Below are 12,874 nucleotides of genomic sequence, written 5' to 3'. Positions count from 1 at the left end.
TTCCCATTGCCTGTAATTGACACGTCGTCAGATTTGAATAGTCGAACTTGCTTACATTGTTGAATGTTTCAAAGACGGAATAGGTAAGATAGCTGCACTATTTTCTCCTAATTAAAATGCAATAAATCAAAGTTTCACGAGTAATTGTAAATTACAGCTATAGTGAAATATGACTTAATTTGTCCTATAAGAAATCAGAAGTCTGATTTGTTTTGATGTGTAAATAACATTTTCGGGAACGTTTTTTAAATATCTTTGGGCTTTAAGTTCAGTAAAAGATACATTTTGATCGGAACTGACTGTCAAAAATGTCAGGAGAACAGTGAAGTTGTGGTCGGGTTCTATTCCTTACTGGTCTAACTGTTTAAGAAGCAGGTATTGCTAATGTTAACGTCTGTGAAATTTTGGACGTCTTTTTAACCTGAATTTCGACTAACCTAACTATTCAGCAATGCGCAGTTTTAAACTACTCTATTTATTGCTGACACCCTTTAACTTGTTATGACGGAAACGGGGAATATATGAACAGGCGTAAACATCCCAAACGGATAAGCAGATTTTGCGTAGTTCTAAATGTTATAAGAAAACGTACGTTATTCGATATCACTTTTTATGTGGGGAATATATATATTGATAACAAGAGGTAAATATTGAGTCAAACTATCTGATTCGAAGATATCTTTTTATTGTATACACTTAAGAATTTTTTTTTCTGTAACAAAACAAACAAAAAAAACAAAAAACAATCAAAACATACTGTTTACACAAACTATCAATTTCAGTTTGTTCGTTAGCTTTCATTGCATATTTTTTTTTTAGGTTTTACATATTGTTTTTCTTTCCAGTAACCCATTTCTTCCTATACAAAGTAATTGTTTTTTTAGTTTTTTTTTTTTGAAAAATGTTTAAATGTTGCCACAGATATGCATTCATATATACTTCATATTGTAATGCTTTTATTCTAAGATGTGTTAAGAACATTTGGTTCAGAAAAAAATCATGAATTAGCATACTATCATCATAATATTATACATCTATAACTGCCATAAGAAACGTTTTGTTTCTTAAAATGTAGCAGAAACTTATTTACAACCTTTGTTGATATCATTGAATTAAATTTGTAGCTTTAACAAAACAAATATTGGTTTTAAGTTATACATCCAATACATCCAAATGTTTATTATAACATTGTAGAATTCACTGTTCTGCTTAAATTGATAACAATATGTTAGTGTAAAGTAAAAACGATTATTTAAATCTCAAAAGAGGCGGGCATTAAAAAGATAAGTGTTGGTTATTTAACGTCATCATAATAGAAAATGATATTGTTTCAAAAGGCACATGCATGTAGAGAATAATGTTCTTTGTTGAACGAGAAAGCTGAAAGAGAACGCTGAAACGTAAAGCTGAAAGAGAAAGTTGAAAGAGAAAGCTGAAAGGTTTGAAGTGCTATTCGAACTTTGCTTTGTTTTATTGGCTGTCTGATACACATCAGCAGTAGGGCAAAAGTACATCATACACACTGATTGCAGAAATACTATCAAACTGTTCATATTGTACTCATAACTACATGCAAGAATACTATATATTTGTATAACATGATAGTGTCGTTATAAAATTACAATAGACTACGGAGTACTGTTAACTTTTTCAGGTTCTAAAAATAATTTCTTCTATCTCATATAAGTCACGTAAGTGTTCGCCATTGTAATATATATTTCTAAAAAACAAATATAATAAAAATGACAAAATGTATTTTTGTTAACTACCTTTTCAGATATGGCATTAAAATGTACAGTGTTCACTGTATTGTTGATAAGTGCATCTGGAAGCAGCAATGACTGTCCAAAATACAACCTGACTTCATCAGACAAATTATTGGTTGATATGATACAGCATTACCTGTATTCCTCTAGACAAATGGAATTTCAAGGACAAAGTTATTCTGGTACGATCATTGATTCAAGTATGAGATTCTTTTTGCTTAAAATAATTTATATATAAATATATATATATATAGGGTCTGAAAAATTCCCAATGATGTTATAACTGTCAAATTTGTGATGCAAATTTATGGTCGTTCCCTCCGCGGGACTCGAACTCGTACCGCTCTGACATCTATGGCAACACCGCCTGCACTAAGTCCAGCGCCCTAGACCACTCGGCCAGCTAGGCTATATGTACGTTCGAGCCCCGCGGAGGGAACGACCAAAAATTTGCATCGCAAATTTGACAGTTCTAACATCGTTGGATTTTTAAGACCTTACTATACGTTTACACATCTTCCCTGTATCAATTTGATCCGATGAAGCAGTGTAGTGAATTGAGTCGTCACATTCTGAGACGTTTGTATATATATATATATACAACTTATATAACTTCTAAATATGTTTAACGTCACCAGAAGATGGTAAATTTAAATTGAATATTTCGGATAACTGATATCCTTCCTCAGCATAAAACTCATAAAACTATATGAGCAAAAAACTCACAAAACTTAACGAGCATAAAACTCACAAAGTTCAAGATCAAAACAGATTCAGAAGCTGAATCGCGTACGCTGTGGGTGATCGTACCTTTATCAAAGGCTCACATAAGCAACTGATGAGGAGCCTGAATGATAATAACAAAGAGGGTCTTTTTATCAAAGTTACAATTAACTGTGGAAAACAATTTAAAAAACAAAAAGTCCAAATATAGTAGTACGGCGTATTGATGTATAGCAAGTATTGCTGTACCAGCCTTAGACCAAGACCTAAAAATGAATTAATTTTTCTCGTTAATTCCATATGGAGAAGATGTTTGCAATTTCTTCATCAAAAAGCTTTCCCGAGATACTCTTTTACATATTGACCAGTTTTTATTATGTTCTATGATCGTCACAACAATGTTGTGGAGATCCTCCTGGATGTGTCCGGCAGATCTAAGATGGCGGCTTAGCGGGAGGTCTGGTTTGCATTTGTAGTCACTGCGATGACCATTCATAGGTCTGTTGAAAGGCTGTTCTGTTTCGCCAACGTACTGCATACCACATCGGCACTGGAGAAGGTATATGGTATTTACGGTTTTGCAAGTAACGTCGCAAAAAATGGCAAATTCCAGTGCAGTAGCTTTTAAAAGTTTTGGTGTGCAGCATCTGGGTACAGGTCTTACATCTCTTATCTCCAGATGGTCGACACTGGCCCGTTGTATTTTGTTTGGGCTGAGATGAAATCTCTGCTCTTACTAGGGCATCTCTTAAGCTCCTAGGTCTACGGAATGCCAGGACCGGGGCCCCCAGAAAGAGCTTGTTGGAAAGCTTGGGATGTTTTTGAATGTCTTTCCAATTTGAATGCAGTAACTGCGACAGTTTCCCAAAGGCTGGATGGTATGTAAGCACAAAAGGGACCCTTTTGTTCTTTTTCTTATGTTTGTACTCGAGGAGATCTTTACGGCTGATTTTGTTAGCACGTTCAAATCCCCGATCAATATCTGTTGATTTATAGCCACGCGATAACAAATGACCACGGAGTTCATCTATACTTTTGTTGGTGGTATCGTCAGAACAACAAATACGCCGAATTCGAAGTGCCTGACTGTACGGTATGCTTTTAGTACAATGTTTTGGATGACAACTGTTGGGAGATAAGTATTGGTGCCTATCAGTTGGTTTGCTGTGAAGATCCATGGACATTTCCCCGTCTTTTACAAACGTAGTAGTATCCAAAATGTGATTTTAGTGTCAGAAATTTCATGGGTGAATTTGATTGATGGAGGAACATTGTTGGCATGTGTGATAAAATTGTCCAAATTTTTTTCTGAATCAGTCCATTTCATGTCAACATCATCGATGAATCGAAACCAATAGAGGGGTTTCGATAAAGATGTTGAGATTATTTGATTTTCTAATTTACCCATGAAAATGTTAGCATACGAAGGAGCCATTTTCGTTCCCATAGCTGTACCATTGATTTGGAGGTAGTGTTCGTCGTTGAATGTGAAGTTGTTACACTTCAAGACTAAATTAAACTAGGCAGTGGGTAGGGGGGTCCAAAATATCTCGTGATTCCCAAGCTTCTCTGCAGGCTTCTATACCGTCATCGTGTGGGATATTAGTATAGAGTGAAGTGACATCAAGGGAGACCAGAAGTGTTTCGGGAGGTAAAGGATTCATTGATTCCATTTTCCTCAGATAGTCCGTGGTGTCTTTTAAATATGACGGGTGCTTTTGAACAAGGGGTCGGAGATGGTAATCCACAAATTCAGAAATTTTTTCGGTTGGGTGACCATTAGCAGAAACTATGTAGAAGGTAAAAACGTCCGGGTCTTGGATCCTCTGGTTTTAAGTATTCGAACTGTTCTTCTGTAATGCTGCCGTCCTTGAACATTTTGTTCAGTTCTGAAGTGATTTTTTCACTGAAAGATTTAGTAGGGTCACTGGGTAGCTTTTTATAAAAAACTTTCATCCGAAAGTTGACGCATAGTTTCTGAGATGTAGTTATTTTTATCCATAACTACTATGGCGCTGCCTTTGTCTGCTGGTTTTATAACTATATCGTCACGGTTTTTCAACGACTGTATTGCTTTTTTCTCATCGGGCGTAATGTTGAAGAAAGATGGAATGTAGTTGTTGGATAAGTGTTTGATATCTGATTTTATTTTGTCAATGACATTTTCTAGCGTGCCACATTTATTTGATTTAGGAGCCCATTGATTTTTCTTTTTGAATTTTCGAGTGTATATATCATTTTCTTCATGGTCGGAGTCAGAACTGTCAGGCTCCATATCTTGGTCTTCATGTTTGTTAGCAAAATTTTCTTTGAGCCTAAAGGATCTAGCAAATTTATCCAGGTCTTCTTCAAGTTGAAGTTCATCTATATCGTTAGGGGTGGGACAGAAATTCAAACCTTTAGATAAAATCCTGGTTTCAGTCTCAGAGAGAGTAAAAGATGAAAGGTTGAGAATTGTCGTGGTGGAAATTCGTTTCAAGTTAGATTTTCTCTTACATCTGCGTTTACGAGACTTTTTAGACGTAGTTTTGTCCTGTGACAAAATATTATGTGCTTCTATATTGTTAAAGATGTTTACGCCGTCTCGTGTGAATTTGTGAAGTTGTTTAGTTCTTAATTTCTTGGATTGAATAGCTCGGATTTCGACTAATCGTCACTGAATATTACAAAGTTCAAGATCAGATAGAAAAGAACGAGCATTTTGAAGTAAATTTTGATGAGATATGTTGAACTTAGCTAGTTGATGCTTTGCTTCCTGATATAATAAATCCATTAGACTCAAAGAACCATTAAAAAGAATGTTATTCCATCTGTGATGAAATCTATTTGATTTTTCTCCAGTGGCAAGAGGGGAAGCCTTTAGTGTTAGGCTTTTAGGAAAAATTCATTGATGTAAATATGTTTCTAAATTAGGTATATGATGCTCAGGAGGATCTCCACAGCATTGTTGTGACGATCATAGAACATAATAAAAACTGGTCAAAATGTAAAGAGTATCTCGGGAAAGCTTTTGGATGAAGAAATTGCAAACAACTTCTCCATATGGAATGAACGAGACAAAAGAAATAATTCATTTTTATGATCTGTTTTGATCTTGAACTTTGTGAGTTTTTTTAGGAGATTGTTTATGGAATGTAGTTTAATCTACCAATGAAATCTACACCAAAATATGCTTCATGTACGCTTATCTATTTGATAATTTCATACACATTTATGTAGTTTTTTGTTCTTCTACCAAACAAACAATACCACCATGAACGAATTTTTATTGTAAATCAAATCACCCACTCCATTTGTTCTACTTATAGATACAAAATATAGCTTTTAAATTACATGATTGAACTTTTTCATGCACATAGACAAAATAGATGTAATTCATAACGATACTCATCTTTAAATGAATTATTTATATGATTTGTAATAATAACCTTAATTCGTAATATGATGATAGATATTGGTACAGTGTATACAAGATGGGGACGTAAAACATGTCCGGGTTCGGCAGAGCTAGTATATACAGGTACACATATATTTCAATCCTTTTAAAAGATAAATGATATCTAACATTCTTGTAATGATTAAGAATTGTGCAACTTCTTTTAAAATAAATATGCGGTGAAACCTGTCCAAAACGAACAGCAATTGGTTTTGTTCGGTTTAGACATGTATTTTCTCAGTGTCACGTAGAACCATAGAGAGTTTTGGTCTTCTTTTAGGTTTCAAAGCGGTAACAAGCAGTAACATTTTACGGCAATATACCATCTGTATTATATATATTTATCTGTTTTGTTAATAGCGTTACGACAAAGTCAAACTGTTCGCCTTAAGATGTTTTTATGAACATTTTATCGACAATTTGATAAAAAAAAAATTCGTCTCCCAATTAGACTGGGAATTTATAAAAGATTTTGATATTTGTTTGAAATTATATTATGATGAACATGTATTACGGTAGAAAAGTAAATACATTTACTAACCACTTCATTATGATTGTAAACTGAATTGACAATACATAAGACATGTAAGAAGAAGAAATAAAAAGATTTAAGTAGCACTCCAGCTAAGAATCATACAAAATGTGATTCATGGATAAAAAGCCTACATATTTTCATTTTTGATATTTTCTTTGAAATGTCACAGTAAACAGAAAATAACATGTGGTTTTTCTTATAACCCGTGCTCTTAGGAGATAAAAAATTATATAGGATGCACTGTAGATTTCAAAATTATGGGAGATAACTCTGTAAATGGCGCTCAAATACAATAGAATCTACTGTATTTTCAATGTCGATTATCTCCTAAGTGCAGGCAGATTTGAATGAATAATTACACATTTTATAGTATAGACCCATAGAACAACTTAATTACAAAAATAAAAATATGTAGCCTTTTTTGGGGTGTATCACATTTTTCAGATTTTTCATGGTTCTTACAAAGACAGCTACTTAAATTTTATTTTAAACCTTTTGGAAAATAGAGAGATAAGCATGAACTTCGCATGGTAATCAATCAACCGCACATTTCCGAGATTAAAAAAAAAATTTCTAATTTACTCCTGTAGACAATTTAGATGAATTAAAATCAACTTTTATTAATGTTTTAGTTAATTCATTCATTAATCCGCAATGCTCTTACCTGTTGGCAGTTAATTAATATTTTGATTGGCAGTTGTCGGTTTAAACAGGTTAACAATTCTTTTCAATTAAGGGAAGGGACTCAGAAAGAGATTGGAATTCGGAATTGACATACTTTGGTTTAGACAGGTAAAATTACTACAGTATGAACAGTATGTTACGGGACTTTGAAATTATTTCGGTTTAGAGTGAACTCCGGTTTTCTCAGCGTTATGTTTACACTGATTTCACTGTACATTATCTGAATGATATTTTCAAAATAGATAAAACAAGAAAAAGAAGACATCAATGTGCTGTTAGAGTAGGTTAAAAATGTGAGGTCGTTACTCTTGAAACGTTTAACTCTAAATAGTCAATGAGTGTTAATGCTACACCTTTTTCAATGATCTTGATGTAGCCAAATTACTGTCTGCTATACATGGCAAATGCAGGAAAAGTTTTGTACAAGCAGACAAAGCTCAAAACAACATTGTTGTTGTTTTCTTCAAGACGCATTATATGCAATGTTTCTTATCGGGGTTGACATAAAATAATGATAGCAATTTTAATATATACTGCTACCACAGTCTCCATATTCGAGATATTGGAAAAACCATAAACCAGTTCTACCCTCTTTTAATCTCTCTGCTAAAGAGGGTGATTGTGATCTTTTGTCCGTGTATTGAATTCCGAAACGCTTCATGGATGCAAACTGTTTTATCAACCCTCTTTTAAACTTATTAACTTTCATACTGACAAAGAGGGTCTTCAGTTTTACCACGACATTTGTTACTACTAAATTGGTACATGTATCAATTAAATGTGGATCCTGCAAAATTCAAAAGATCTTCTGAAAACCCTCAAAGCTAGATTGTTATCGAAGTATGATAGAGTCAAGACATGATTTTTAAAAATTTATTATAACACTATTCCCCATACGCAGTTGATTACATGACCCAAAAATAATAAACATCACTACCCAAAAAAGAGACGGACCACGATTCCAAATCATCTCTTAAAAATACCGAAGATGTTCTCAAAATACTAAAACAATTTAATCGAAAACCTACACGTCCAGTGTGATTGGCATGTTATTCAATGACGGTCGGCTGGTCGCTAAATCCTGTGATGTGGACTTTATAGCAGATCTGATCCGAAAGAAGGATCCTAGTTTAGCCGTTGTTCTCCGTTTTTTTTTGTTTGTTTGTTTGTTTGTTTTTTTTTGTTTTTGTTTGTTTGGTTTTTTTTTTTTTTTTTTTGGGGGGGGGGGGGGGGTTGGCTATAGGGATGGCTTAATGCCAGAGCTGACCGAAAGTACTCGGACGTTTTGTAGGGTGCTTAACTTTTTAGATCCTAATATATACACTACATACATGGTTATAATGCTCAACGTATATTCTAGGAAAAGCAGAAAACGCTTACAACACCGGTAACTTGTTCCATATTACCTTTTTGTAGTGGAATCCAGGTTGCTAAATATTGATATTTTTTTCCATGCGCGTTATTTTGGCTATTTTATTTTTGTCGTTATGTGTGTTTGAATTCATTGCCTTTTTATCTTTGAAATATCATTTTGATTTTCGCCCAAATCTTGGTTCCCTTGAATACTCTTAAATTTAAGATAAAAGTGACCTATTTCAATTTCAATTTCCCATTCGCCATGTTTACGCTGTTTTCATTGTTTTAGGACAGGTTGGGGGAATGCAACACAGTGTACGGGGAGGAGGAGCAAATAAGCTTTGTCTTCCCAATGACCCAGAAAATGGACAAGCCTATTCATTTGACAACGATGTCCTCTACGGATCGGAATACCAAATCAACTCCGATTCAAAACCGTCTGGTCTATCTTCGAGCCTTATGGATAAAGAAGTGCCTTGTGCTGTTTGTCGACGTCGACACGTGTCCTCTATCATCATGATACCAGGTATGCTTCTCGAAATACCAAATGTGAAAATATATTGTGGAATACTAGCTATGCATCTTTTTTCTTCTTTTTGGCATTGTTTTTTTTTCTAATTATTCTTGATAGTTTTGAATTTGATTTGTTTGTATGTGTTTTATTTACTCTTTTATTTTGGTATAACATAAACATTAACTTGGATATCAACTAAAATATTGTCAAGGATTTTGTTTTAAATGTTCTTGGTTACAGTTTGTGTTATGAATTTTGCGTCTTTTGTTTTTATTAAATGTTGAAATTGCCGATTAACGTATTTCTGATTTTTTCCCATACCTCGTTTTAATAGGACGGACATCTTGTTACCGAGGCTGGAATATGGAATATAATGGATTTCTGATGACAGAATACAAAAATCATTACAGAACGGACTATACTTGCATTGATATGGGTGCCGAACCACTAGACAACAAAACTGCTGATGAGAATGGTGTGTTGTTCTATCCAGTTAGAGTTAAATGTGGAAGCTTGAGATGTCCACCGTATAAAGAGGGAACTGAAGTTTACTGTGTCATTTGTTCAAAATAAATGCTATGGCATCCTTACATATAGTTGTTGTTTACAATCTCAGATAGAAATAAAGGTAAATGACAAAGATGAAGTCAACAGGAAAATTTCAATGGTATGGTTGTAGAAAAATCATCAGTTTATTTTTCAGCCTAAAGATACGTGACTAAAAGGGTTTGAATGATATAGTTTAACAAAACCAGAAGTTACTTAACAGATCAGTACTAATGAAAAGTAGCTTTTTTGAGATTGAAGAAAGCAATGTATCAAAAAAATTAGCAAAAGTATTAAACAACTTTGTTTTTTTTTTTTTATTATTTATTTATTTTTATTTATTTATTTATTTTTTTTTTTTTTTTTTTTTTTGTATTTTGTTTCTTTTTTTCTTTTATTTTTTTGTATTTTGTTTCTTTTTTTGTTTTTTTGTTTGTATTTTGTTTTTTTTTGTGTGTATTTTTATTTATTTATTTATTTTTTGGGGTTTTTTTTTGTTTTTGTTTTTGTTTTTTTGTTTTTGGTAGATATGGAATATCGACATAAACCGCTTCATACAAATCCAGACAAGGAAACGTTCGTTTTTTGCACATGCCTGACCTAGCTGTATAGTATATGCAGTTTATAAGTTTTATATTGAGTAAAAGTTGAATATAAAGTTAAAAAAGGTGAATTTGGTACCATTCTTTTGCCTATATGGTATGGAATACGTTAAATTACGAATTTCTTTCCTCATTAGAAAGCTAAGATGGTACATGGATGTGTTTGAATATGCAAAAGCTTGTTTGAAGTAGGGTACTTGAAAAAAAAATTGCACATAGCAACTGAAATTGAAGAAAATATGAAATCGCAAAAAAAATCCTTTTTTTATGAAAAACATATATTTGTCACCTTGAAACTGACAAATACGCACCAGAAATGAGCAAATATATTGCATACACCGATAATGGAAACACAAGTACCCAATAAGACATTTTTTATATGCTAAAACCTAACATTTGGTGTCATGTTGATCAATTGTTTTTATGGAAAAGGGGTTCAATTTTTCAATTTTTCATCAAAAGGACTAAAAATTTCAAATTTTTATAACTTGGAATTAATAAAAATCTTCTACCTCATATAATTGTATACGAACATTCAAAAGCTTGTTTGAAGAACGTTATTCTAAAATTTTTGCTAACTACCGGTGAAATGGATGAAAATATAAAATTCCAAAAATTCCTCTTTTTAATGAAACACTCATTATTGTCACATTGAAACTGAAAAATACGAAAATTGAAAACAAAAATGACAAGAAATGCTGAAAATTCTGAAAATGCCCCATCATACAATTGTATAGCAATTGTGACCCAAAACATTAAATTTAAGCGTCTTAACTGATCAACTATCTTGAGATACCATTATCTTAATAATGAATGCCTGAAATATGAGTTAACAGTGTCTTTATGTTGTGAATGAAAATTATGTTAGATACTGTTTGTTTGTTTGTTTGTTTGTTGGGGTTTAACGTCCGAGCAGCAATATTTCAGCTATATTCAGACGATGAACATGAAATTGATGATGAAATGATGATGAAATGAAAAAGGGATGGGACGCAAGGACAATGGGGTCGACAAATTTTGATTGCCACTGAAAATAGGGAGAGGTGGGTAGGGTTGAGCAATTTAGCCTCCTGTGGCGGAGCCCTATGGTTCCTACTCCGGAAGAATACCACAGTAGGGTTCTTTAGCGTGCAAGGAACGTGGCATCTTTCCCAACACGGTGCACCACTATTGTTTGCGGTCAGGTTTTCCGTATTATAGCCTGACAACCCCAACATGTAACACGCCAGGGGTACCCAATTCCACTACCTGGGGCACACATCCCAGTTGCTCTGTGGCCAGAGCGCCCTAGACCCCCGGCTAGGGTTCTGAGTACTATTTAGTCGCTGCAGGCCTATTATTTTAACACCCGGACCTATACGGGGTATGTTAGATACTGAGACCAGTTTTCTAGGGATTTGGGTGATATTTTTATCTTTTTTTTTCTAATTCTTTATTTAGAATTAGTTTTTCGTGTTTTATTCATGTGGAAAATTTCATCATCTATCGAATGATGCCAAACTTGATACGTTATAATTAAGCATTTACTTGAAGAGACCAATTTATGCTACTTTAAAGGGGAAAATCGAAAATCCCATTTTTTTTATTTTTGTATGAATTTTGACTACGAAAATGGCAACAAATCAACAAAAGAACCCCAGAAGTTTTATTTGTGATACTACTAAACGGAAAAAGGTCATTATCACTAAAGTATAAATACTCTAGGAACATTGAAAAATATGTAAAAAAAAATTTCGCTGGGGTAGGGGTATATTTTTCTTCCAAACCCTAAGTGTTACCGCACTTTTCTTGATACCATTATAAATGATGAGACCTTAGGCTACACGTTGATACTTTTATATGTCAATTTACTTCGACAGTAGAAGTTCGAAGAACAAAAAACATTAAAAATGGACTTTTGCTTCAACTGTCCATAAAAAGTAGCCAAAAAATTAAAACATGCTTCAGTTTATTTTTTTGCCACAAAATGCTTCGTTAATGGGAAGTATAAGGGAGCTGAAAATCATATTTTGGATGATGATACAAAATACATGGTTTTCAAAAAGTCAATGTCTACTTGACTTTTAACACCACAATTACTACCCTTCCACTTATGTTTACTTCTTATTGGTATCAAAAACAATGATGTTTCTTATATTCGAAAGTTCGCATCTTAAAAAAGATCAAAACTGCTTTTGCAAGGAAAGTTTATCTATCACTGCAACAGACAAATTCGAGAATGCTGAGTTAAGGGGACAAATATTGAAATTGAAATGAAAATTGATAGATATTGAAATGATAATTAACAGATGTCTTTGTTACACGCAAACCAGTGATACAATACACCTCTTTTGGAACGAGTACTTATAAAAGAGGCGACATGATCATGATTCTATATTCCCTACGGTCAATCTAAAATCTTTCAGTTTTGTTCACAGTGAAAAAGAAAGGTAAGTTTCGTTTTAAATGTTTTCAATTTCAAATCTGATAGATAGAAACAAAACTATGGACAGTGTTTTGTCATTAAAGCTATCAATATATTATCTTTAAGAAGATAATTTGCACATATCAGGTAGCTAAACTTTTTAGTTTCCTTTCTACATTGTTTCTCATATTGTAATTTAACTTTGACAGTGAAGAAGAGTTTAACGCTGTTAATTCAAATATATGGCTTAAATTCTGTACGCGTATTCATGTAAAGTAAACATATCTTATAATCCATCTTTTCTTATT

The 12,874-nt window shown here is 33.2% G+C and overlaps 2 protein-coding genes across 4 annotated transcripts in view; both read left to right on the top strand.

Annotated features, from left to right (window-relative positions):
- Positions 1-493: 493 nt before the first annotated feature.
- On the top strand, positions 494-9,604 carry LOC148607286 (uncharacterized). Of its 3 annotated transcripts, XM_088544048.1 has the most exons (6): positions 587-643; positions 1,338-1,439; positions 1,778-1,966; positions 5,941-6,009; positions 8,790-9,026; positions 9,349-9,604. In XM_088544048.1, the coding sequence occupies exons 3-6, from the start codon at positions 1,780-1,782 to the stop codon at positions 9,585-9,587; spliced, it is 732 nt and encodes a 243-aa protein (XP_088400174.1). In that variant the 5' UTR covers positions 587-643; positions 1,338-1,439; positions 1,778-1,779; the 3' UTR covers positions 9,588-9,604. The 3 variants fall into 3 exon arrangements, with proteins under 3 accessions (XP_088400172.1, XP_088400173.1, XP_088400174.1); XM_088544046.1 differs by lacking the exon at positions 1,338-1,439 and having other exon boundaries at positions 494-643; XM_088544047.1 differs by lacking the exon at positions 1,338-1,439 and having other exon boundaries at positions 495-643; positions 1,778-1,948.
- Positions 9,605-9,655: 51 nt separating this feature from the next.
- The window catches only part of LOC148607285 (uncharacterized), a 5,395-nt gene continuing 2,176 nt past the window's right edge, over positions 9,656-12,874 (top strand). The window contains exon 1 of the mRNA XM_088543514.1: positions 9,656-9,681. Within this exon, the coding sequence (XP_088399640.1) occupies positions 9,656-9,681 (26 nt within the window). The remainder of the gene's footprint in view (positions 9,682-12,874) is intronic.

The sequence above is a fragment of the Perna viridis genome, chromosome 9, assembly GCF_037379345.1.
Source record: "Perna viridis isolate PV_CMFRI_1.1 ecotype Kerala chromosome 9, ASM3737934v1, whole genome shotgun sequence".
In the NCBI taxonomy this organism is placed as follows: domain Eukaryota; kingdom Metazoa; phylum Mollusca; class Bivalvia; order Mytilida; family Mytilidae; genus Perna; species Perna viridis.
Note: the sequence above shows the minus strand (reverse complement) of the source record. Positions and strands in the feature narration are given on the sequence as shown.